Here is a 27,732-nt window from a genome sequence, read left to right on the forward strand (position 1 = left end):
CAAGTCGCGCTCTTCCTCGCTAGGACACACTTAAGCATCATTTGCCTGTCGCACTCACGTATAGTAAGCTTGCAACCCCGTCGCACTTGCAACGGAGCGTTGTGCAATGCAAACTAATTCCCGGCGGCATAATTACTACCGTGTTCGTCCGCCTGTCGTGGTCCACCGTCGGAAAGGCGCAGCAGCTGCAGCACACACACAAGTCCCATTATTTGTGCTCCGGCAGCCTCAGTTGTCTCTTGGCTGGTGGTTGTTGCATCCAAAAATAACATCTTACGTAAGTAGCGTCATCGCCCCCCCCATCTTTGTGTTCTTCTTCCTCTATCTTGAACGCGGGGGGCCCAGAGTCTAAAACGTCACGCAAGAAAATCGAAGAAACGCTCAAATTACACCCCGAACTGGAGCACAAATACACCCTTCCAAAAACGGCAAAGGGTAACGGCCGAGAAGTAATCGGTTCTATCCTAACTTCACGCGCGGCCCTATAACAACACAAACTCCAACAAGCTCCAGGTGGGAAGTGGTCCAAACTTGAAGCACTGGCGCGGAATCATTCCCAAGAAGCTCCAAAAAAAAAACATCAACTAAAGTCCCGCCACAATTCCTGTAACACCTGGTACTGGGCATTCTGTTTCAACTGTCCAGAGAGCTGGTTGGTGTGATCTCCCACGATCGCGCTCCTCAAAAAAAAAAAGGTTTTCAATTGGTCAACCGTGTCGCAGTTAGCAGCATCAGACGGCATCAATGTATCGGCGACCCAAAAGGCAACCCCCGTCAAATGGGAGTGTTGTGCAAATCAAAGCTTAATGATCGTAATAAAAACCGTTACCATGAAAATTCGTCCAAAACGTTGTCCAGCTTGTCCGGAGGTGTATTAGCGGCTATTTGGATAAGAGGAGACAAGTTAGAATTTCGGAACAACTGAAGCGCTGGAAGCATTACAGTTTTGGAGCTCATTCTAACCATCAGTAATTCCACAGGCTCCACACCAAAACGAGACCTCGTTGGTGATCTTTTCAATTCCGATTAAGCCTGCTATTTGGATCATTTTAGCTGGACACGATCGGCAAATTAAAAAAAAAAAGAGGAGAAAGGTGGAAAGTATTTTTATTGTACCGTGTTATATCACTTGAAGCCCCACAAACTCTGGCACGTAATATTTCATCCCATTCGCATCGCGTTTTGACACCGCGTGTCGAGCAATCAATCATCGACACCTTACGGGTTACGGACCGTTGGCTTCAAACTGCACCCGCCCCCAACCCCACAGGAACACACCACACACACATACACACACTCGATATTTGAATCGAATTGGACCCGGGACTTCGGGAGTACTGGGCGCACATAAACCTTCAGTTCTGCACGCGATTATTCTTGACGGGACATGCAAATACACGCCACCTCCACACGCTCGTCGGGGGTTGTGTGTCTCTCTCCCGCTACGCTCCTTTCCTGGAGCGGTATGAAATTATGGCAGGACAAGACTTATGCGCCCGGTACACAGCAGTGGCGAGAACTCATTTCATTTGCAAAAACCGGATCGAAACGATTCCGACAGTTCTGGCAAGCGGCGGTTGCGAAAGACGCGTGCGTCACACCGCCATCGACATCGGCACGGGAAGGAAAGCCGTGACGTATTCAACGCGCGCAGCCCCGCCGCAGGCTTCCAGCAGGCAAGAAGAGGGAGGTTTGGTTTTGCCATTTGCCCCAATGGCGATTAGTTTATGATGATTCACCGGGCCCCCGCCACGCGGGCCCGATGCGAGTTTTATTAAGCGCTATCCATCTTTGGCAGCCGCAGCGGCAGAAGTTGGTGGATCTAAATCCATAAATCGTGTGCCACTCCTCGAAAGAATTCATCAACCTTTTGCAACAACACGCAGTGGAATAAATTTTTGGAGGAAGCCGCCCCACAGTACGCAATTCTTGTCCCGATCGGATCGATTGTGAAGCAGAGCAGCCACAGCGCGATATAGGAATTTACTCCCGATTCCTCATCAATGTACCACTCCACGGGAACACTCCTTAGCACGCCCGCACACTAACGAGATGCTAATAGGATGCGATTTAGAGGGTTTTAAATCGCTAAACGATGGGCTTTAGTTTGCATACATTCAGGGGGCGCAACAGAGCAGCCTACCTACGTTATAGAAGCTATGGGGAACATTGAGAAAACGAACTCTTTCGCACCATCAGTTTTGGAGTAGATTAATCTAAACAGTTACTCTGCTTACATGCGTCTGATATGATACATTAGAGATAAAACCCAAAAAATATTTAACCCGCATGCTGACCGGAAACGAGGCGTTCTTTTTTTAAGTGTTTCTGACCTGGCTGATTCCACTACCTACAAGACAACGCGTTGATGGTTAAGCAGAAAGTAACACACCGTTGCTTATCTGAAATCGCGTAAGATGTGAATACAAGCACTTTGATAGGTTTATGGATCGTAAAAACAACAACAACAACAACAACAGCATCTACACCCATTTTTGCCGTGGCAGCTTTACGGTAACGATGGTTCATGTGAGTGTGTGCTGCAACAAGCCCTCGGAGAGACAGTTGTAGTCGCGGACGCCCACACGTGCCAGCGGTCCTCTGCATAGGCGGAAAGGTTTCGAATCGATGTACTGCTGCTTCTGCACCACCTCGCCACACGATCAACACACACACACACACACACATGGTAACGTGGTCTGGGGGATCATGTTTGGCTAGACTGCAACCATTGCCGCCATTGACCTTGACTAACGACGATCCGGCACTCCCCACCGCTGCCCGATCGGATAGGAGAAAATCGGATCGGATTAACACACCGATGTGATCACCGGGTCCATGAGAGTGGCCGGAGTGGAGTATGGATTATAGTTTATGCGAAGTGAGCGCTTTAAGAGGCCTGTTGGGGAAGAGGGTTGATACTTTGTAAAACGTCACAAAAAGACTGTAAGATAGTGTCGGTTTAGGAGTCTTGTAAAGGCCGAGGAGTTACATAAACGGACATTTAGAAAGGAATCGGTTGCTTTTTTTACATAACCAAGATCGAGGAATTCCAACAAATCTACAAAACATTTAGGAAATGGATCCACATCATTTGCTGTGGTTGAGTCCACCAAACACCATCGTGACACCGAGCGTACAACTGGAACTGGATGTAATATAAACAGAAATAGTTCAAACTCTGCACACTTTGCCCTCCGCGCGAGTCAAGGTTGAAAGAGACGCGGGTCCATAAATATTTACCACGACCTCCGGATAGCACTAATTGTTTTTGAACCTCACCTGTGGCGCACCTAATTAGTGCAGAGAGGATACCACAGAGAGGATATATTACGGCACAACAACTTTGCTTCATATCATTATACAATTGTCACCGATAAGCGGGTGGTGGGTGCCTGCCGCGCGATTGTCAGCCATGTTAGCAACGTTTTATTTTCTGCCATCTTCATTGTGTTCGTCGCTGGCCTTCTCACGAAACTGTGAGGTTTACTTCGCTTGGGGAAGGATGTGCATTCCGCTTGCTGAACCTCAGGCATTGTGGTGCGTTTCCTTCGCTCAATTCAGCAACGATTTTAAGCTTCATTTGTCACAAAAAAAACGAACGCTCTCCCCAATGCCAATTCAGCTTTGGAAGCAGAGCCAACAAGCAGGAACTAAACCAACACCAGCCAGCAAGACGTGAAGTGTGGTTTTAAATTGATTTCCTTTCGCAAAGAGCCGTTTGTTTGGTTTACTGGTAGCTAAAATAGCTTATCATTTCCGACTGCAGAACAGAGCATTGCCCGGGTCGGGGCATCATTTGTCAGGCGCGAGTGACTAGAGAGAAGCAACAACTGTTACATCCACTAGATGAAGTAAACACTAATGATGATCTCGTTGGGTTTTTGGTGTTCCCTAGTGACACTAATGGTGTACACCTTTTAAGCAATCTCCATGCTGGCTTCTTCATTTGCGCGGATGAGTTTCATAAACGGAAGTTGGCAACCGTGCAGTTGAAATCTCCTCCTCCGATAGTATTCAACTGTCACACGGCCACCGTCAGGCAAGACAAACAACCCCTGTGGCTCGAGATTTATTATTTGTCCGTGTCAATCTCCTTCTCCTCAACTCCATCGTGAAGTGGTATGGAGTGTCATGGTTGATTTACTTCAGGATTTATAGTGGGCAAAATATGAAATGCATTTTAATCGCCCTGGTTGGATGGCAGTTAATCGTTTATGATTCCAACAGGCAACAGAAAACGGCCCCCATCGCCTCTCCCCCTGAGTTCACTTACCCCAGTAGCTGCCACGCCGCAACGTCGAGTGGTTTTTCCGCACGGTACGCTTTTTGGACTTTTTTCGCTTCACTTTCTTCTTGTGGTTCACGTGTATGATGTTGATATCGTTAAAATCAAACACATCACAGTAGTTCTCATCGTTTTCGTCCACCTCTTCCTCCTCATCCTCGTCGTCCTCTTCATCTTCATCCTTCTCTCCAGCGCGCTTTTCATCGCCCTGCTCACCAACTAGCACTACCTCATCACCGTTTCGATCGAACACACGCTTGGCGCCACCAACCTTCAACAAACGGGCGCGGCTCAGCCGACCCTGCGAGTCCTTGCGCTTCGGTGGACTGCCCGTGCCGGCCTCTTCGAAGCACTCACAGTCACTGTTCACCTTGTCACACCGCACACAGTACAGATTGTCACCGAGGCTGTTGATCAGGAACTCATTCTCACTAAACTCTTCATCGTCCTCCTCCTCATCGTCCTCGTCGTCATCATCCTGGTCCAACTCTTCATCGTTATCCTCTCCGTCGTTGTTTTTGCCCATGTACCGATGCCTCAACGCTTTGTCGCCGTTCACCGACGGGAAGATGCTGGCCAGTGAGATTTCGTTCTGGATCGCACCGGCCGACCGGATGCGCTTCAGGTCCTCTCCGGGCGGTGCTGCCGTCGCGAGCTGGAAGTTTGAATCGCCGAACGGTGCCGAAATGGACCGTTTGTACACGAAGGCGGAAGATGCCGCCGCCGCCGGCTCCTTGTACCGGGCGACACTTACGGACGTTTGGTTAGGGCGCTTCGCGGACAGGTTCGCGTCATCCCGCAGGAACTCTTCCTCAGTATAGTGCGACCCACCGCCAACATTCATCAGTGATTCCAGAGGGCTTCCGAATGGGCGAACTTCGTGAAACAGTTGCTTCCGACCACCAGCGGTCGTCGTCGAGTGGGCACTGCCGGACCCGGATTTACCTCCCTTCGCTGATTTCCCCTGTCCGGTGGAGCCCGTCGTTCCGCCCGTACTACTTTTGCGCTTGTCCGGATGGGGAAACACAAACTCCAGCCCGGCATCGGTCTGCTGAAAGTACCGCTGCTGCAGGGCACTGTTCTTGAAGCGAATCGTTTCATTCTTCGTCACTATGAACGTGTCGTAGTAGTCGTTCTCTTCGTCCTGGTCCTCCGCCTTAAGCGTTGACGTTCCTGTTGCTCCTACCGCCGCCCCGTCCGCTGTACCATGCGTCCCAAGAATAGCGGCCCGACCGGCCCCATAATCCCGATAGAACTCCTTAATCGCCGCCTCGTTCATCTTCTTCTTCTGGATGTAGTAGTGGCGCAAGCGCTTCAGATGCTCCTCGTAGAACGCTTCCAGGTCGTGGATTTCCTGGTTGTACCGGCGATCGTTGCAAAAGTTTTCAAAGTCCCGCGCAAAATCGGGCGCCTCCGGTTCGAGCGGACCCGCGGCAGCAGCAGCTGCTGCTGCCAGCTCACCGCCATTGCAGTCATCGCCCAGCTTGCTCCAGTTTTCGTCGTACAGCTCGCGGAAAATGTCCTTCCCGGCGACGCGCTGCTTGCGCATCGATTTCTTCCGCTTGGACGAGTTGCGCTGCACCACCATCACGCGCTTGAAGTACCCGTCCCGGCTGACGGCCAGCTTGGGCGGTTTGCGGCGTTGGAGCAGCGTCGCCTTCTTGGACTTTCGGCGGAACAGATTCTTCGGCTTGGTAAGCGTCAAGCTGAAGCCCGAATCCCGCGAGGACATTGATTTGAACGATTCGTTCTTAACCTTCGGCGGCGGGACCAGGCGTGGTCCGGCGTTCGACAGGATGGAGTCTTCCTCCTGCTGCCCGAGATTGAGCTGCTTCCAAATCCGGCCCGTGTTGATCGAGTAGAACTCTTTGTTCTTCGTGAACGGGTTCTCCTTGATGCGCAGCGCGTACGGGATGCTGTTCTCCGGCGACGGCAGCTCCGCCTCGTCGTACACCGTCTGGTCGTAGAAGATGTTGTTCTCCTCCTCGAAGTACTTGCTCGGGAAGATAAACTTCGGCTCCAAGGGTCCGCCGTTCGCATCACCACCCTTCGGCGTTCGCTGCAGCTCAAAGTTGTCGTGGCTCTGGAACGTATGGTTCGCGTCCTCCACATCCAGCGTGCCCGTTTTGCCTGCCGATGTCTTTTTCGCCTTCTTCCGGTACTTGTTCTTTTGGTTCTTTAGCTCCACCGTACCACCGCCGCCGTCGGTCAGCGCGCCGTTTAGATTTTGCGTCGAGCCACCGGCCCCACTGCTGTGCCGCAGATCCTTCTCGTCCACCTTAATATCGACGTCGATCAGATCGAGCGCCGAATCGTTGCTTAGCTGCCGGTTCAGATTATCTTCCGGCTCCTTAAGCCCGCCGCCACCGCTGTCCGACTTAGATCCCGCGCATTCGATCCCATCCACCTCCCCGCCCTGACCATCCATTGCCGGGATGCGGATCACGATGCCGTCCCTCGACTTGCTGCGTATCATTTTGAACGTTTGCGTGTTGATGCGGGGTATGCGCGAAGGACTCCGCGTACGATCGCTACGATTCGTCCCGTTGGTGGGCGTGGGACCACCACCAGCCGGCACTGGCGTGTCCTTTACCACCCTCACTACCTGCGGCCGATGGTGCAGCTCCCGGCTGAGCGTCGCCTCGTCCGGGCAGGTATCGAAGCTCGTCTCCAGATACCGCTCGTTGACATGGGTCGTGGACTGCATCAGCGCATTCGGCTCGCAGTACGTCCGGATCGTCACCAGCGTGGGCAGCTCATTGGTCGCCGTCTTGCTCGTGCTGGTGGTTGCCGTGCTGAAACTGCTGCGGAACGACTTCTTCGACGATGCAGTCATGTTGTTCTGATGGCCCGCGTTGTTCGTCAGTGTGTTGCTCTCGATCGTGAACGTGCTGATGCTGTAGAACGACTTATCGTCCGCCGTGTCCTCCGCCAGCCTGCAACTACTGCTGCCGCCCCGCACACTTCCCTCGTGCGCTTCCTCCTCCTCCGGGATGGCGTCCGAGCTGACGTTGATGTTTACGTGCGAAATGTTGCGCACACGCCCGGCAGCGTCTGGTGCGGGTGGTGACTTCACCGAGCCTCCTGCGATCGTCCTGCCGCTGAGATCATTATTTTGTACTTCATTTTCGAGCGATTTCCTGGGCGCGGCGGCGGCGGCGGCGGACGTATGCTGCTGCTGCTGGGCCGTCCCTGCCACCGTCTGCTTGGAAGGTCGCGGTGGCTTCTTGATCTTAATTTTCTCCACCTTCTTCGAGACCTCGTACGTCTGCTCCACCAGGTTGCGGTTTTCGTTGATGTACCGATCGTTGATTTCCTGCAGCGCGCGGATCTTCTCATCCAGCGACGCGTCGTTCGATTCTAGCTTCTCCTCGAACGTGAGCTCCTGCGGGGAGGAGAATCGTTTTGCCGCCGAACCGGACGCACCTGTCCGGTCGGACGAGTGCGGCACCTCAAGCGCATCCTTGTGCTGTGCACCGCCCTCCACCGCATGCCCGCTGGCCGTCGTTAGCTTCTCCGGGCCCTTGACGACCTTCGCCTGATCCTCGAACTCGTTGATGTTGACGAGATTTTTGGTGGAGCCGCGCAGGACCGCCGCCGCATTCCGCTTGCGACCACGCTCGAGGTAGCTCTTCCGGATGCTGATGCGCTTGAACGAGTCGCTCCGCTTGAAGCTTTGATCGATGTTCGATTTGTCTTTCTGCTTCTTCTTCGTCTTCAGCAGGTTGCGGATGGATTCGAACGTGATGGGCTTCATGGTTTACGCTGAGCCGCCGACGACCATTCCTGCTCGATCCTGAACTGTCGGTCTGGCCCAAACCTGAGCACACGAAACTGGATCCCTGAGTTGGGTCGTGCCACCCTATACACACAACAGGTCACTGCTACGGGTCCGCGGGTGGTACGGGATTCATTTTCGTGCCGTTCGCCTGGTAAGCATGGCTTTGTGGCCCGTTGTTGCAGGGGCTTGATGGGCCGCGAGCACTGCTGTTTGAGAAGAGAAGGAGGTTGCGAGGGTATTCGAAATGTCGTTTTGAAACCAAAAACACTGCTGTCAACTCTTCGGTAGATGTCGCACTGGATGCAGCGACACGGCGACCACAGGTTTGAGAAAGAACAACACGATTGATAACTTCAAACACAAAAACAGCAAACCAAAAAAAAAAACAAAAAAAAAGCACACAGTAATAGCAACGGCCTATCCGTGTTTTTTCGTCGTCCTTCCGTACGAACGCGCTTCGGCGGACTCAATATCACATACGCTGCGTACGCGGGTAGAGTGAGCTGTTGCGGACCGATCCTTCCTCGTTATGACCTTGACGCGGACTAACCGTTAGTGTGGCGATCCGCAGGTTTGCCTTGGCAAACAAACGCACACACCGAGAAGCAACGGTGTGTATGCGGGAAAGTGCAACACACTCGAGCGCGCGAGCAGGGGAGGGAGCAACAAACACAGTTTTTTGTTTTTGGTGTGCGTTCACGCATTCGCAACTCGCTACTTTCCTTTTGCCTCACGGGCACCTCAGGCAGTTTAAGGCCCGAATGGACGCAAACCTCTCCTCGCACATACCACAGCACATCCAACAGGGACGGGGAAAATTGTACATGGCCACCACCGCGAGTTTGTTTGAGCGGGAAAAGTTTCGAGCAAAACAAAACACGTAAAAAGTGCACCACTTCTTCTGCGCCAAACGCCCACCCCTGTCGAACCTCATCACTTCAGAAGTACACACAGACACACATAATGAGCATTTTGCATGTACGCAAGCGAGTAAAAACGCAAATGTGTTGCTTGTTGGACAGAGGCTAATGAATGAAAAACTTCACCATCAGCGCGTCGTGTCTCTACTCGCGAGGTTGTTGGAGATGTATTGGAAAACGAGGCACAAACGAGGCGAATACTTGCAGCTGATCCTCCCGCAGATACCCAGAGGTACGGTGTAATACATTCGGACAACCAAAACACAACGCAAGCCTTTGACCGATGTGCCTCCCCGAGCCGAGAGCGTACGGTTGAGGCGCGAATATGCTCTACTCGTGGAAGTTGTTGAACCCGCGGAAGGCGAGACGTTGTTCTTCGCAGCCAGCAACAACGGGCTCGGTCATTCGCTTCTACCAGAGTCCAGAGTTGGGTTAAAATAGCGGCGAGTGGCACACGACACGGGTTTAACTTTTTTTTTGGGAAACTCAGTAATAGGCCCCAACGGGACCCAAGCCAAATGTATGTGCAACCTTGCAATCGTTGGTAAGTTCTAGACCGGAGGACCCAGAACCCAAAACCCAACGAAACAGACCCAGAGCGCAAAACGGTAGATTTCCGCCTCAGTCCGCTGACCAGAGAACGCAGCAAGCGGACGGTTGTTGACTCATAAACCCGTTCTACAAGACTGCCTGCGGGTAGTTACCGTACGATTGGAGCGCGCAAAGGGAGGTCGTCGTAGTCACACACACCGAGGTCTGGAAATCAAATTCCGCGTCGGAGTCAAATATCGCGCGATCGCACTCTGCATGAGGCGAGTTTTTGGTACCACACTGAGAGACGCGCGCACGTCTAAATATGGCCGGCTGCAGTAAATGTGTGTACGCAAGAGACGATCACGCTCCAAGATGGTTATCGCAAAACAACGTTTCGCAAAACGGTTGTAGCAGGCACCGTTTGCGCCGGCAACGGCGCAGGCAGTTGCGCACTGCCCAGCAGACCCCACCAATGTGGTGTCAAGGTTCTAGTGAGGTAATGATGCTGTGGCTGACTACTCTAGGTACACCGTCGACCAGCAGCCGTCCAGAAACCACCGTCTGTGTGTGTAGGTGAGAAAGGCATGCGAATGGGAGATATAGGCGCCACCCTAGGAACACGGCGGTGTTGCGGTTGCCACGGGTGCGCGGTTGACACCATTTCCAACGTCCGAAGAGAAAACATTAATTTGGTTGGGGTTTTTCTTTTCAAAAAGGTTCATCGCTGCATCGAGCCTCAACTGGCACGAGATGTAGAGAGAGGTATATCATGCGATCAAAGCTCATCGTTTCCAAAACTTATCGTTTATCTCCTAGGTCACGCACAGGAGGGCACCGGTGCATCAGAAAGTTATTACTCCGGCGCGTCCGACGTGCGTTCGACGGTTATCTTCCGATCATTACCTTCTCAATTTTCTCAACGCTACCGGGCTGTAGCTGCTGCCGATGCTACAGAGGAACGCATGCTGCGCTAAGGCAAACGAAAGGAGGTATCTCGCGTTTATCTCGCCCCTAACTACTGCTATCATTGCATCCGAATTCCAATTTCCCAGAGCCCAACCCGCCTTGCTACGCCATTGCGGGGCTCGACTCATCTTGGACATCATCTTTACGGTTCTCGGTCCGTTAATGAGTCCTGGTTTTACCTGCCTGCTACATATCGACAAGGTGTGTTTGTGTGGATATCCATTAGACACACCAACAACAACAACAACAACAACAACAACAACAACAACAACAACAAAAAACGGTTCTATGTTGAAACGCGACCTCACTTCTTTTCACTCCACAAACCAGATCCATTCGTATCCAGTATTTCTTGTCTTGTAACTTGAACACTGTTACCTCCAGCGTCCACTCTTTCTAGCGTGCGTACGGAACCGAAACACACGAAAAACGCAGGCGCTATCTCCCTTCTGTCGGAGTAGCCGGATGGCGTGCGGACCTTCGCGAACCACTTGGGAACCGAATATAATTAGGTCAGTCATGAAGAGAAGTCTCGTGAGGTACACACCGCTCAATGCAACGCCGTCGCTGAAAAACTGGGTTTCATGAAAAACAATCACGAACCAAAGCCACTGCCGGTTACATCAAAGCCAAGATGCAATGGGAGTCTTCCCTAACGTGATTTGCCACCGAGAACCACCGGGGGCTGCGCGGTTTTTGGCGAGCGGCATAAGCAACCCGCTGTTAAATATCTGGCAGGCTCAATCTTTGATGGATGATTGGAGATGCGGGGGATTCTCCTCTTCTTTAGACGGCGATCGATTCGATCGGTAGATCTCTAGGCCGCCTAGCGATTGCTAAAAGCAGCACACTTTGCACCATTTAGACGCACAGCATCTTTTACCGGTGGAAAAAGCTGAAGTACCTCTTTCCTGCCCGTTCGAGAATCAATTGGACGGACGGCCCATGGAACATGATCTTCACCACTTCACAATTTCTTCCTCGCGGCACGAAAACAACAACACAGGCAGAAAGTGTTTTGCACCCAGGATTTGGGAGGGTTGATTTCCAAGGAATCAGGAACTCCAAAATGAGGCTCCAAGTAAGTACCGTCCTAAAGATACCGTTAAAGAAATCAAACTCTCCACAACGGACACTCATCGGCTGTCCTCATCAGCAGGTTGGGCGCAGCATTTTGGGGTTACATTTATCTCTCTTCCTTTCTCTCTTTCTCTCTCTTCCAGTTCCAGAGACGCAAGTCGTAAAACAAGAATCGTATAAAAAGTTTAACGTCGATGTAAAATGACGAACTGTTGCGTTTTTTTACTTTTGTTTCTCCGTTCGCGAACGTGCTTTGTAGAAAAGGTTGGGTTATGCTGGTGAATTCAGTTTTGGGCGCTTCGGCGGCGGAAGTGGGAAAGCCCGATGCAAACGACAGGTCGGTGTCCGAGGGGTTCCGGGGAACGATTGTATAACTCAACGCACGCTCTTTTGTAGGTCACAGCACGCGCAGTCAAGGGGTGTCGTACGGCGTCGTCGTCGTACCCTTACGCGTCTCCCGAGGGCACGGCGAATTTGCTCTAATGGCGAATGATTCGACACTATTTTATGACCAGCAGTTCTTCTTCAGTTACGTCAGATGGGTGTGGGGAGGGCTGGGAAGGGCTTGAACTCATTTAGAAGATCTCATCTTTCTCGGTCAGTTAGCACTTCTTAATGTCATTAAATGGCGATCGGGGAATGCGATGTAGTTTAAACTCGTTCGCCAGATTGAAGTACACCGTAAAGAGAAGACGGAGCGCTCAAATTACCGCGTCGAAAGTGATCTTCAAATCATACACCGGAAAACAGGGCCCGGTACTACTACTCTCACAGCCTTCTCCAGATGGTAAAGAAAGCGTACACTGCTGCTGAACACTTTCCCAAACAAACTCCACCGAGTGCACAGAGAGAGAACGTAATCGAAACCAGCACAGTATGTCGTAAGACATCGACGCTTATCGACGCTCAATTAAGTCGCATCTGCCCCGTCTGCATCAGAGGTGAAATAACGACGCGGCCAGAACGAGGCGACGAGCGGCAAGTTAAAAACCACAGCTCGGAGCGCAGCCACCGGAAATACATTGGCGCTTCTCTTGTGAAAGTGTGTGTGTGCGTGTGGTGGGGACGTGTGTTCCGCCAATAGCCACACACCAGCCACACATCCACAGCGGAACAGGAGCGGAACCAGGCGTAATGATCTTTGTCTTGCTGCGCCTCCAAACCGATCGATATACGGGTGAGGAGTAGCTGCTATCAAGCCGCGGCGAGCTTTTCCAGCCACCGACACAGATTATATGCACAATAACACATTGCATGCAGGGCGGAAAGGGTAGCACACTTTTCTGCTTAATTTGAATACTTGTCGAACCGCCGACGTCGTCGTCGGAGTGGTGTGAGAAAAAAAGGGCAACATAACATCGTACGAAACGTAGAGATGCTCTCTTCTCGCTGTGAGGAAAGCAATGAAAAACTCTCCTAACGAGATATGGGCAAGAAAGTGGAGTACTGGGCTATGTACTGGGCTCTTGATGAAGAAGATGTGTATCACGAGCGGAAAATCTGAAGGGGGAAAAAACCCCGGTACAAGCAAGCGTTCAAACCAAGGGAGTAAGGGCGGTGGTGGCTTTGGCGGACGAATTTCAATTAAAGTGAGATCATGTGCCCTCCTGAAGGGCACGGTGGTTACACCGAGTAGTACAACTTCCTCCCTTTCCATTTTGGCACGTGGGGAGCGGGTGTTTTCTTGCTGTTTTTTTCTGCACTCCATCGCTAGAAGACTGTTGATAACCAGACCAGGAGAGAGGCTTTACTTTTAGTTCGGCTCTCGGTTCGAATCTCATCACGTGGTGAAGAGTGTTTTTTTTTTTTGTTGCGGTTTTGTCGTCTCCGCTGGAGATTCTTCTTCGTATGTGACGACAGAAGCATAGCACGTGGAGATTTATGTGTATCAACGCGATGACTCCAGTCATTGTTAATAAGTAAATAAATCAGCCCCGGTTACATGCATTTATGCATGCATTTATCACGACCACGACGCCAACAAACGAAGACAGTGGGGCGCGAAGACCCATCGTAGACTGTCTCATTTACTTTGTGTGTGTGTGTGTGTGTGTGTTTCATTTTTTTTTCTACCTTGGAGCATCATTTTCCTCCCATGCCTTTGGGGAGTGTATCGGAGATTCCCTTCTTTCCGCTCCGGGGGGTTCGTCGTCTACTATGGAAATGAGTTCAATGCATTTTTGATTAAACTGTTCAATGCCCGCGAGACGGACGCCCCTTCCCTTTACCGGGAAGGGAGAAAGGGCGGAGGAGAGCCATCAACATCAAATACGAATGTGCAACAAAAACTAGAGCAAAAACTAGAGCACACATATTCGCGGGAGGGAGTAGTTCGGTCGTGCGTATACGGCGTGAGAGTGTTATGTTGGTAGTAACACTTTTTTGTTGTTGCTACCTTATCATTGCAGACTTGCTGCTTGTTGTGCGCGGCTACATTGATTGATTGCACTACTGTACATGAAATCTGCATTACACACCAGCGCACGTGTTGCATGTGGGAGAACGATTTGCTCGACTAAGAGTCATGGGGTTTCTATGTATATGAGCAAATTTCTCCCATCAATTTGCTTATCATTGGAAGTGTCAGTAGGGGTTTTTTTGTTGGTTTTCTCCACTCTAATTATCAGTCTTTTAAAATATGGCAACGAAATTGATGAGTGTTATCACTTCATCTTCACGCACAAGTGAGGCAAATATTTAAATTAATCCGTTCGATAAGAGTGGTACTTTCCCCCAGAGCACAATTTCTATTCGATTATAAAAATAAATAGCTCACGCTTTCATAGAGAAAGGTTTTAATTTTATATTTGTGCCTATTAAATTTTGGTTTAATATTGCACGGTCAAGTTTATACCAAAATACAGAAAGTGTCGGCAAAATCGTTGCATTTTTGATAGTATTTGAAAAGGTATTAAAGCAAAAATAATCTTGATGTGTCATTCATTGGTCTGCTTTAAGTCATCATTTCGACTTCAATAACAAAAAGCCCCATCATTTTGAGCATATTCGCTTGCGCAACAGTAGAAAACAAAAACTGCACTCTTCGTCAAGATTCCATCGAAAAATGTCGATCACGTTCCGCTCCGGCATTCGATACCGATCGCAGCAGCAGCATCATCAATCGGGAAAGCTTGCGCTCAGCGAAATGTACGCTCCCCATTTCATCATTCGCATTTCTACTGACCTCTCGCGCGCGCGCGAAATTCCCGTTGCCGCCGAGCGCAGAACAAGCAGTATATTTTTTTGCAGATTCATTTAAATGATTGATCGATGGGGAACTTTTTTGGCCCGTCGATGCTTTCGGTCACGATCGATCACAGGAATGTCTCGCTCTCTGATCTTCCCTCAATCGTGATTGCTGACTGCACATCATGTCGATTTTTAACCTCATTTAGAACACAGAGTGTGCTGTGTGTTTGAGCACGAGCAGGAAAGTAGATAAGCTGTTTTGCTCGAAAATAAAAAAAAACACGCAGGTGACATCATCCGAAGTAAATAATCGCACAATTTAGAATGTAGCATCATTGCGGCATTAATTTGAGCTGCATAACTCGAAACATTCCACTGCTCCTCCGGGACCCCCTTTTACCTGCCGGGTCCGATGACCGAACCGATTGGTCATTCGCGCTACATGTGTCCGGGGGAGAGATATTTTGATGAGATTACGGTACGCGCCGACGCGCGGCGTTGTGTGCTAGTTTGCGTTCCGGTTTCGAGAATGTGAGATGATTAATGCATCTTTGGGGTGCAAACCGGTTGAAGTGGTTCCTCGGCCAGTCTGGAAAAAGGTACGCGCACACACACACACAAAAGAAGAAGCAAGACGCAAAGCATCCCTTTTCTGGTTCGAAGATTACCGGTTATGCGGCCGCGACCGGTATATTGCTCGCAGGAGGACGCGTGGATTAAAAATATCCCCCTGTATGTGTGTGTGTGTGTTTGGGCTGCAAGGTACACTGTTTAAGGGGAGAATTTGTAGGCCACTCGCTCCTGACACTGTCCGCTTTATTACGGCACCAGCCGGGAAGCGCCATTATGCATCATTATCTAACTGTGCAAAAACGGTACAATGCAGCATGCCATGCACTGGGCAGGAGGGAGAAGGCTCGCGAGAGAACTTGTGTTTTGCAATTTGCCGGTTTGAATGTCCACCATACGCCGCCATACGATCATCGATTAATGTTTGCTGTGCGACGAGCCTTAAAATGTTGCCAACCGGTTATGGTTGGCAGAGGAGCAATGGGGGGCAGAATTCAAGAAATCTTGAAGCGACATATAAGCTTAAAATCAACAAAGTTCTACCCCGGACAACGGTATGTGGACATGGTTCGATAAGCTTAGGCACTAAGCCATCGAAATGTCTTCATTTTCGTTCCAATTACATTGCGCAATCTACCCCCAACAAAAAAAAGGAATTATTAAAACGTTCTTCCGCGTAAACTCGCTCGCAGTTCTAGTGGGCGGAGGACTAAAGGTTTTATTTGCCCATCGCATCGAGAGAAACTGCTACCGTTACTGAAGTGTAGCGTACAATACGATTCTGTCAACAACAACAACAAAAAGCCTAGGCTGTAAAGTACTTCCGACTACAGTTAGGACGTCGTTTCCTCTAGCGTCGTTTCAAAACGTATAATCCAACTCCCAAATCATCTTAACCGAAGCAGCTCAACCGTGCCGGGAAGGAATCAAGTGGTGAACTCTCTCCCTGCTGGCGCTCAAGTATCCTCCCTCGACGTGTGCAACTCTGCGAAACGAAACGAGATCTGCCAAAAAGCTAGAAAAAGCTGCCACTTCAAACTCTCCACCACAACCAACACACCCAGAAGAGGAGAGTGCACAATTAGCATGGCATGATTTAAAGTCGCACGATTTCTGGCCTCTCTTTTCGGCTGGAACGAATCAGAACCAAGAGCATTAAAAAAAAACGCTTGGCAAAGCATCTTGCACCCTACTACACTCTGCCGGACTACTCTTTATACCGGACGCGGAAGCATTAAATCGTGTTTTGGTTCTCCAGATGTTTTTTTTACGAATTTGGGCTACTACTCACGTGGCCTTACACTCACGGGACAGTGGAAGAGACGTTTGCCCTAGAAAATGGCACACTCGAACATCGATGCATGATGCTTCTCCAAAAAAAAACGACTTTGGCGCCCTCAACCTAACCCGCAAACCCATCCGTGACCATTCCTCACTTTTAATGTGATGCCTTCTCGCTTCTTCGGGTCTCTCCAGATCGTTTCTCTCGGGGGTTTCCCGTTAGCATTAGCGTCAAGATGTAGGTCTGTGAGGCACGAACCTTTTCTTCCACGAACTTGAACTCCCCCGGCAGCCGCAAGGGAATTTGCAAAGCTCCACAAAACTGGCTAGCTTACCACCTAGAGGCTTATTATGACCCACAGAGCCCAATGGCCAGTACGGTGTACCAGATGGCTGCAAGATGGACGCTTAGCTAATGCATCCGCGGTTTGAACGATACGCGAGCATGAAACAATGTTCTACTTTTTTTTTGCTTTCGGTTTGCACATTTGGGCAGTAGGAGTACGCCAAACTAGAGTGCGATTAAATTATGCTAACCTCTGTTGAAAACAATGAAAGTGAATTTATTTAGTGGCAAAACGTTTTGAGGAAACTGTTCCCGCCAGATGGAGGTCAAGTAGTAGTGGGACTGAAATTAAAATGTCATTTAGAGTTTGTTTTTGAAAAAGAATCACCAAATGTTACCCAAAACTGAGGAAGTTTACTGTTGAAGGAGGAAAAGATGACCACCAGTCATTGCAAATTTACCGACGCGAACGTTCGCATTCCATCGGTTCTTTGTGCGCTTGTGCTCGGTTGTTGTTGTTACGACGAAAATGGCGTGGTAGGAAGTCATAAAGTGGAATGATAAATTTTGCCCATACTTGCACGGCACACGTAATGCTGATATAAACAACGCACACAAGCACCTGCCGTCAAGGGAGACAAGGAAAAAATGGTGCCATGGATGCCTCCTCTGGTGGCATCTGGATCTGGCAGTTGGTTTTATTTTCGTCGAACGAAGAAGAGTCCGATAAAAACAAGAGCTGTGGTGTTTGTTTGGCTTTTTCATATTTTTTCATCACTTCAACCACATATAGCAATAGTGAAATAATTCTCTATAAACAATCGAACTATGTAAAGGTATTGAGGTTCAAATTATTGGTTTTATTCAAACTAGAGTTTAATTAAATACTAATTAAATCATCATCTCGGCTCGAACGAGATTTGATCTCAGCACGGTTCTATTGAATCTTTTATGGCATGCAGCGCTAACAACTACTGTACGGATTGAGTCAATGAGTTCAAAGCAAATCGCTTAATATAAAGAGCGCAGCTCTTGGGATCACGTACTAAGCGATTACTTTAAAATTTTGTTTTATAATTAATTTTCATTTTAAATCAAAAGGTACGCAATATATTTTTTCTGCGTTCTGCATCCATTACATTCCTGTCTTTTAATTTTATATTTTCTTTAAACGTCAATTTAAACTCAAAAGCCCATGAAAAACCTACTTCACAGCATTGCAGGGCAGAGACAAATATTTCACAGAACTAATGCTTGCGGCCAAAGGGTAAAAATTGACCGTCTCTTGAAGCATGTGAAGGAATGTTAAGCGCCATCAACAAACCCCTCAGCTAACCTCAGCCCCCAATATAATTCACTTTCATTTATATGAAACGCTCATTTCCGGCTGCATTTTAAACGCCATTCAGACAGTGCGCATGGATAATAAAGTAGATGAACTATCTTAACCTCATTTATTAGCCCCGTTTTTTTTTGCGCCTGAGATACTGAGCGTTCGCGTTAGCGTTCGGCGCCTGCGTCCATAAACAACCACTTTGACATAATTCTCACACTAATTGGCACGAAATGTGTATTGGACGACGGGGCCAGGGGGCTGCTCTGCCAGCCTCTCTGTCTCTCGATATTGCCTTATCCCACAGGCGTCCCTTGCATCCACACAAATCTCGAACCCCAGTGGCCCAGACACAGGCCCAATGGTAAATGGTACTCTGTGCAGCCGACGGGATTCGTCATCGTATTTTGCAATTCCATCAAACGGAAGAGAGAGCCAGAGTGGTGCTCTGCAGGAGAAGGGGGCCGTTGGTAAATTTATTTTGTTGTTTCCCGAAACAAAACGTACACGTATCGCAGACACAAACGTTCATATTCCTGTCACCCTGCCCGGGGTAGGGGTCATATCTTTCACGTCCCCGTAAATTAAGCCACTCAAAAGCTGTGACACGCGCGCGTGTGTGTGGTGTTGTGGGCGGGCGACGATTGCTTCATGCCCGCGCGCCCCAGCAGGGTTCTTCTGGTGTGTCGGGTGGGTTTACTTTCACGGTGCATGATGCAACGCCGGCACTGCATGCACTTCTACCTTTTTTTTGGAGGAAGGTTGGTTTGGAGCAGTTTGCAGACAGGCGGGTTTGCAATTCGGAGGTTTGGCTTGCCAGTTAAAAAAGAAAAGATAAATGGGAGTTTTACGGAATTTTGTTGGTGCATCGTGTGTCACAAAGGGCACCAACGGGGGAGGGCAAAAAGAAAGTGTGACACGTCACTGTTTAAGGTGTGAGCTCCATCAACTCTAAAAAACGATTTGGCTGAACATCTCGACAATGTTGCACAATCCTGCCTCCAATTCTAGGATATGGCCGAGTCCGCAACGCCGTTCGATCCGATTTCGCAACTACATACTACCCCCCCCATTTGCTGTCACACACCGAAAGCGGAGAGGGAGAATGAGGTGTAAATTGTGTGCACATCATCAGCGGCCAACACACACCCGACGTATGCCCGAAATGGTAAAACTTGAATTTAAATTCGCCACGCCAGAAACGTTCGCACATTCGCATACCGAGAGGGGTTCGGTGGTTCGGTGCTACACCTTTTTGCTCGGTGGCGTGCTGGCGCGGCATCCACACACGCTTCCAAGGCACGTTTTGCATAGATGCAGTTGCAGAACGGAGATGCATGAATGGGGAGAGTCCGGAGATGCTCGGATCGTTTGGCTCTCCAGCACGTTAAATATTCATCGCCGTTCGGTCGAGTGCACTCTGGTTAATATTGGATGCCAAGCCCTGCACAAACTACCCTGCCTGGTCGACACGTCGCGTTTTGGACGTTTGGTATTCTGGGTTCTGCAAAAGGAATACACCATATACAGGAGTTTTGTGTCGATAGTAAAAGTGTTTTCACTGAACGCCTGCTGACCTGCTGACTTGCGGTAGATTCTTTCCCGGTAGATGCCTTCAAGGAAGGAGAAATAGAATTTAAAGTGGAACACACATGGTGTAAAATGCTCTGGTGTTAGGAATGTTTCCTCTCATAAAATTATGCCAATTTGCAGGAGGTGCTAACAACCATCTCCAATAACTCCCAAACGATCCGAATGGTCTTTACACCCCTATACTGCGAACAAAATTAAGGTTGAAAATATAAATATCGTTCGAAAAGCGTTTGGGAAAAATAACAATCATTCCCCCGCAACAACACTTCTTCAGACACACACTTTACCACAACAAAGCGAGGCGTGCTCTCCAACAAACACACCAAAAGAAAAGCACAAAATCAAAACATATTAAATCATTTCTCCTGCATTCGAATCCAACAGTCGCGTTTATTGGGTGATGCTTAAGCCTCCAACACCCAATCCACTCGGGCAAACAACCCCACAAAACTGATATGATGTGAATTTTTGTTTCATTTTCGATACGTTTTGAACGAAAGGAAAGGAAAGGAAAAAAAAAGCTAAACAGACCTCCGCTAGTCCGCTACGCTTCTTCTGCCAGCGATCCATTATGTTGGAGGGCGTTTGGCTGTATGGGTTTACTTATCTGAACGGTGGAATGTAATGTGCGCTTACGAAATGCTCCCCCAATGCCCAGCACACAAAACCATTTCACTCGGAGCATATGGAGAGCGAGCACGGGCTCGGGCGCACTTTTCGAATCGTTTCGGCCGCATCTTTCGTTTGCCTGGCGGTGGTTGGAAGAAGTGGCCAGGTTGGAATGGACCAAGACGATGTGTCGGTAGATAGATGTGTGTACCACCACCAACCGAGCGGTTCCATGACACACCGGGCGTGCTGGTCATGTGTAAACGACCCGAACCCGATCGTGCAAAACACACGCGTGCCAAGTGTGGGGGTGCAGACTTTGAAAAGTAATTCTGCTGCCACCACTAGTCGCCTTCGCTACGTCCACAAAGTTTGAACTTTGCAGCGGATTTTGAATGTCAAACTTATGCTTACATCGGTTCGTTTGCTTAGCACTAGCATATGCTGCACCACACTCATTGGCAAGAGAAGATGTTTTCCAGCACAAGCTTACTTCGATAACTTTCGCTACTAATTTGCCTAATCATCTTCTCGGGGAGTCGGGATGTAACCAACGATTGTCTTGGATGAAGTTTTTGAGTTCGGACGGACGGGGACTAGTAGTCCAGGGCTTGTGATTACTAAACTGTGGCAGAGAAAGTAAACGGAGCGCGATTAAATTTTGACGATTAAAAGTTGTTCCACGTCCTAGGGACAGCTTGGGGCTTGTTGTTTTAAGCTACTTTGTACCAATGGGGCTTGCGGCACATCTCACCAGATAGTTTTCCCACCCGTGCTTCCGGCGAGACGCAGATAAGGCCACTGCAGTTTGCTGGCATTGAAATAAATTTTAATCTTCGTCCCTCGAGAACATCCCTTACATTGTAGCGCTAACAGTTCACGAGTTTAATAAATTTAAGGCTAAGTGTTTCCAGCTCACGGGAGATGTTCTTCCCACGTGTTGTTCTAAGAAAGTTTGTTCACCTTTCTATTCCGTATATGCTAGAGCTGGTCACGAGATAGCGGCAGCAAGTGTCATGTTAGGGTTTATCACTTTTCGCCGGCGAATAAGGCACACCCGGGAGTGCAATAATTTACAAAAAAAAGGGGGGCGTGTGTCTTGCTGGAGCATTGAGCAGTACAATAACTAACCTTCCAGCTGTTTGTTGCAGCTGATAGGGGAATGCTTTCCCTTTCGGTTTTACGCCACACGCGCATTGCCCTTTGCAGTATGGCTCTTGCTACAACGATGGGTATGCTGGGGAGCAGTTCTTTTCTCCATTTTTTGGGGTCACGGTTGATAAGAAACTCGAGGAACGTCATCGGCTTCGTTACATTCAAACATTTGCTTATGGAAACGTTTTTCAAATTTGTTGTTACAGAATATCTATTTCCATCCATTCAACAGCACGAAATAAAACTACAATCAATCGTACGTGGAACGAGTGGCTGACGTAGTGGTTGTCGTGGCCTTTTGCTATTCTTCACCGACCACAAGTGATACATCCGTTCCCACGGTGGTTCGGAAAACGATTAACTGTAATATGCAAAAACAAAAAGAAGGAAATGGCATGATAGGCAAGCAAGTGAACCACTAATAGTTTGGTGTGTTTTCGTTTTGTTTTGCAATGTGTACATTTTTCCATACACTGACAGACCAATTAAAAAAACTGGCGTTGGAGGTGGTTGTTGTGGTGGTGAATTTGCAAAAAAAAAAGCAATTTACACTCAGGCGCTCGGTCTGTTTTGCGCGCGAGAAAGCCCTTTCGGGTTCGGAGAGAAATTGTAATGAGAGGGCAAAGCAAGACACAACTCGCCACCGCAACCTAATAGAAAGCAATCAATTTTGAAACCATTTCAAGAGCGCACGCTGGAGGAAATTGTATCGTCAAAGTTTTGGCGAGAAAAGTACAAGAAAAATGGAAATAAAAAAGAGGAAAAATGTCTCGCAAAAAGTGTGACGCACACTGGGGTTTCCTCTTTTGCTCTCAAAGGCATCCGGAACTACACTGAATCATGTTGTTTTTGCCTTAACCTTTTTACAAGAGTTATAAAATAAGCAAATCAAGTATTCAGCACACCAAAAAAACAAGTTTGAAAATCCACCGTTTCGTCTCGCCCAATCGTTTGAAGGCATGATTATCATCAAAAAAGCCCTTTTCAATGGCAGCTCTCGATCGTTAGGTACGATTAACAATTAACGAATTTCACTTTCTGCAATTTTCTATGTGCCGCTCTTTGCGTGATTTTTCATCGCGTCCATTTTCGTTTTTTATGCTGCATAGCATAATTATACCCCCAAAAGGCGCAATTTTCTTCGACGCCGCGATGAAAGCCAGTTGACAAGCCGTTACATATTGCGCTAACAAGGGCGCGCGATAGAACCCAGCCTTGTGTGAAGTGATGAGGTGGTGGTGCAAGTTGTTTCTACCCATCCATCGAAAATGGAAGGAAAGCGATTTCATCGGTTCTTCCCGGTTAAACGAGCAGCGCGGGGAGGGATCGAATTTTCCCACTTTACACCCCTCCAACCGTCACGTTTCTCTAAGACGCTCTTCTGGAGCATCGCGTGCGATTTTCGTGCCGGTATGAAATGAAAGGAAAAGTGCTGGGCGCTTGCGATTACGCAAAATCATGCCGTGCTGCCACTCTTTAGTTTTTTTTTCTTTTCGAGTCGTTCCAACGCGCCCTTCATCCAAAAAAGCATGCCCAAAAGCCCGGTGAATTGCATGCGCAACACCTGCACTGAGTACTGAGAGTGCACTTAAAAAACGGGACCGATTAAATGATGATAAATCGTCCGTACCACTCCTGTGCATTCTTCACGCTCTATCATCATCGCGAAGATTTTCGTGTTCATTAATGCTTTTCACTATACAGAAAAAAACGTACGAACGAACCGTTTTGTTTTGTCTGAGCTTATCCGTTTCACAGCGATTAAACCCCACCCACCGTATTTTCCGGCATATTCAGTGGTAATGAAAATGAAAACCGCTTCGTGTGCTTTCCCCGTTTTTTGTTGGCGCTGCCCCGTAACCGAAATGAGGCGTTCCTTTAATTTTCTTTCACCGGTGGATGGTGAGCGTTATCCATCCATTTTGCGGCCCTGTATGATTACCACAGTCCAGGTGTTTAGGAAAAGTTAGCTAAAACGAAAACAAAAGGACCATAGCAGTATGGTCCTTCATTTACGCAGAGTTACGTAACTGCCTAACCACGGGGTGTTTGCGGTTGAATAAATATCAAACATTTTTCTAATCACAAAGCGCACTAAAAAGATGCGGCAGTGTAAAGCGTTGGATGTTTCGATTTTAATTTATTTGAAAAAAAAAAGAAAAACGAAAAACGATTGCACAACAAACGGTAAGCAACTGTACATTAAAAACTATCGCACCAAACCTTTGCCGGCCCGGGAGCGGGGGACGAGGACACACACACTTTGGATTTGATTTCGTAACATGGAATTTGATTTGCCCATAATTTTATGGCGAGCTGAAAAGTGGACAAGGGCGTAAAAATGGCTTTTCTTTCGCCACATGCTTTGCACCAAAAGGCATGACACCGTTGCTCTTCCATTTGCAAACTCGGCTCCCTGTTTAATAGCAGCAAACCTTGAGAAGGTCTTAATGTTTGTGCTCACATAAGCGAATCTTCCATCTGCCCGAGCCTGTACAGGCGCCGGTAAAGTAAACGTTTAGTCAACCTTTCTATATTAGGACGGATCGTTTATGCCGTTTTATTGGTTTTAAAGTTCCGCAAAAATAATCGAAAATTGATTGCGCCCTAGTAACCGTGTATGTGTGCTCTGTGTGCTCTTCCATACATTAACAGGTCAATGTCACGATAATCGATGCTATTTGGGTCGTGATTTAGCCACTTTGCCAACTTCGGAAGGCCGTCCTGCTGCGTTTCGTATCAAAAGATTTCAATGCCAGCCATACTGCTAACAAGCGACGAACCCCGAGAGCCAACAGACACATGGCAAACACCAAAAACCAAAAGACACCGAAATAATCACATAATGAGGGAGAAAAACAAGGGGCAATAAAATCTCAGCTTCACGCAATGTCAATCTCAACATAGCCGCCGGTGGCGAGAGGTCAGCTGCTGCTACCTTACGTGATATTACGGCGCGACAACACACACACACATGGTTCGTGATTCAGTGGGGTTATGTTTTCGGTGACACGGTGTGGTGGTGCACGAGTAATTATTAAACCAACAACAACAACAAAACCTCCCAGTGGCACAATTTACACCGTGACCATAATGGAGATCATCTGACCCCCCCCCCCTCCTCCTTACGATCGTAACGCACATGTGTGTGCTTGAAGCGAAAACGTGATCATGCGCGTGTGTGTGCGGGTGGAAGAAGAAAAAAACGTGAGAAAAGCTAATAAACAAAAGTGGCTCCTCCGGGGAGTGGTCAATGATGGAGTCCCCGGGGTCACATAAGCATATGCATTCATTGCTGCAAAATAGATGACCCACCGATCGCGGTGACAAAGCCGGCACACAATTGGATTTGTTATTCGCAGAGCAAAAGCTCTCTCAAGGCGCGTTCTCAAGATTATGTAAATCTGCATTGTTCTCTTCCAATTCGCGACCGGTACACCAAACCACTGACAAGCGGTGCGCAGGAAGAAAATTGGAACCGAGCATGCGGTGCTCGCTCTAATAATATTGACCTTTTGCAGAAGCATTGGGGGTTCGGTTCGTGCGTGCCGCCCGCTTTGCAGCATACACAGCAACGCAAATGGTGCGCTGGGGCGCATAATTTTGCCCGGTGGCCTTACAGTTTTCAATTAAAATGTGTAGCCACAGATCTCGGCCGCCCGTTGCCCGAAACCATCCGAGCGATTCGCTTACAATCCAATCCGGCAACAATATTTGCTGCCATTGGGGTAGGAGGGGTGTATAGATGAAGTTAATTATGACTGTGCGAGACTTCAAACCCGAAGCGAGAGATACCGAGAGGAGTTGAAGAAAGTGCACCTCCGCGAATAGCAGTGCACCAACCTGGTTTTGCTTTCTGGCGGCTAGCATACATTGCCCCGAGACCGATCCCGAAAGATACCACAGAGAGGATTACATTCGCCTTCGTTTGAGGCAGAGTCGTGACTGAATTAAATCATCAGGTTGCGCAGCATACAGAGGGCAGCCGAACACCAGTCCAGCGGGGTCAGAGATGCTGCTGCTGCTGCTGCTGCACACCATTCTGCCCTTCTTCCTCACTCGGAAAGGAAGAAAACACTTTCCTTTCAAAACGCCATGCACTATGAGCGCTATTTTCAAACACCGTACCGAAATGAAGCAGTCTCTTGCTTGCATTAAAAAGACCGTACTGAGAGATCGTTCAGCGCATCATAGAAGCATAACAACCCACTGGACAGCACCACCGCCAGAAATAAACAGGCTCGGCACCATCTGTCACACGCCGGCTGTCGGCCGACGTAACGGACGAAACAAACAAACCGATTACTATTTTATTTCGGCGTTAAACCCGCCGGCGTAGAGTAAGCTTCGAGTGGCCCCGCTTGTTTGCCGACTCCTTTTGTTTGGGGAAGGTCTTGAAGGGGCGACTCGCTCGCACGCTACAATTGTCACTTGAAGCGAAGCGTGCTTCGGTTACATCAATCAAATGCGTATGTGTGGTGTGGTGCTTTGTAACCTTTTCTGTTGCTAGTTTTTTTTCTCACACACGGTGCTCAAAACAGTATGTGATGCACATAAATGTAATGCGTTCGGGCCTCTTCTTCAACTTCTGATACGGTGCGTGTGAAAGATCGACACCGGCTGAGAAGTGGAAGGTCATTTGTATGAACGCGCCGGTGTATGTAGAGCAGCGCGCGCACTAACGTTGACCTAAAAGACATCGCTCACCACTGTGTTGCAAAGCAGTATGTTGGAAAAGAAATTTGCCCGAGTTCCATTTTATTGCTGCCACGAACCGAAGCGCTAACGACACACGCAGAACAGAAAGAAAGGCAATAAAAATCACCCCTACGACGTGGGGGCACAAAAAGGGAATTTTAAAAAAATCAGCTCATCCATACTTGCGTCACCTTCCGGTTCTTCTTCCTCCCCCTAACCGTTTGCTCTCAACCAGAGAGATCCAGAGCACATGGAATTGTTCCACATGCGCGTATCTCTGCACCTTCATCGACAGAGTCGGGTGTGCGTTGCAAATTAGCTGTCATACCACCAACCAGCGCACTGTGTCGATATGCAAGCGAAATGTTGTGCGGGGAAGGAAAACACACACACACACACACACGATGAAATGGCAATAAAATAAGGGCGAGGAAAACTCGCCTCTCGCCTCGTGAAATACATTTCCGATGTTTACGATGCCAAACATAAATTCAACCACAAGCTCTAACTAGTGATGGGTAATGTTGGCAAAAATCCGGAGTAGACTTCTATTAGACTCTGACAACTTCGAGAAAAACGGACTCTGAAAGGTAGGTACTGTAGGTACGCATTATCTTGAGCCGTTTGAAATCGTCTGAAGTCGTCCGGAATCACCCGGAGTCTTCCAGAGTCGAAGTCATTCAGAGTCGTCCGGTGTCATTCGGAGTCGTCTGGAATCGCCCGGAGTCATCCGGAGTTTTCCGTAGTCATCCTGTGTCATCCAGCGTTGTCCGGAGTCGTAGTCATCTGGGGTCGTCCGAAGTCGTCCAGAGTCATTTGAAGTTGTCTGGAGTGGTACGGAGTCATCCGGAGTTGTCCGTAGTCATCCGGAGTCATCCGGAGTTGTCCGTAGTCATCCGGAGTTGTCCGTAGTCATCCGGAGTCATCCGGAGTTGTCCGTAGTCATCCGGTGTCATCCAGCGTTGTCTGGAGTCGGAGTCATCTCCGGTCGTCCGGAGTCGTCCGGAGTCATTTGGAGTTGTCTGGAGTCTCCGGAGTCATCTCAAGTCGTCTAGAATCGGAGTCTCTGAACGACTCCAGACGACTCTCCAGATGACTCCTGATGACTCTCCTGATGACTCTTCTGATGACTCTCCAGATGACTCCTGATGACTCTCCAGATGACTCTCCAGATGACTCTCCTGATGACTCTCCTGATGACTCTCCTGATGACTCTCCAGATGACTTTCCTGATGACTCTCCAGATGACTCCAGATGTTTTCAGACGACTCAGGCTCGGACGACTCTGACTCTAGACAACTCTTGATGACTCCAGATGTTTCCAAACGACTCCAACTCCGAACACCTCTGGAAGACTCAGACGCCGGGTGACTCCTACTCCGGGCCAAACTAGTTCGGTTCCAATTCTGCCGCAGTCGCAAACGGTCTAACAATAGCCGGAGTCGAATC

General features: G+C 48.8%; 1 protein-coding gene across 12 annotated transcripts in view; it reads right to left on the reverse strand.

Annotated features, from left to right (window-relative positions):
- LOC121600453 (disco-interacting protein 2) overlaps positions 1–27,732 on the reverse strand; it is a 138,674-nt gene that overhangs the window by 25,733 nt on the left and 85,209 nt on the right. For 10 of the 12 annotated variants that reach the window (XM_041929056.1, XM_041929055.1, XM_041929051.1 and 7 more), the window contains exon 2: positions 4,277–8,275. The exons of 1 other annotated variant lie outside the window; for it this stretch is intronic. In XM_041929056.1, coding sequence (XP_041784990.1) covers positions 4,277–8,045 — 3,769 coding nt within the window. In that variant the 5' untranslated portion in view covers positions 8,046–8,275. The remainder of the gene's footprint in view (positions 1–4,276; positions 8,276–27,732) is intronic. One more of the 12 variants, XM_041929047.1, reaches the window with a different exon arrangement.

The sequence above is a fragment of the Anopheles merus genome, chromosome 3L (genome assembly GCF_017562075.2).
Source record: "Anopheles merus strain MAF chromosome 3L, AmerM5.1, whole genome shotgun sequence".
In the NCBI taxonomy this organism is placed as follows: Eukaryota; Metazoa; Arthropoda; class Insecta; order Diptera; family Culicidae; genus Anopheles; species Anopheles merus.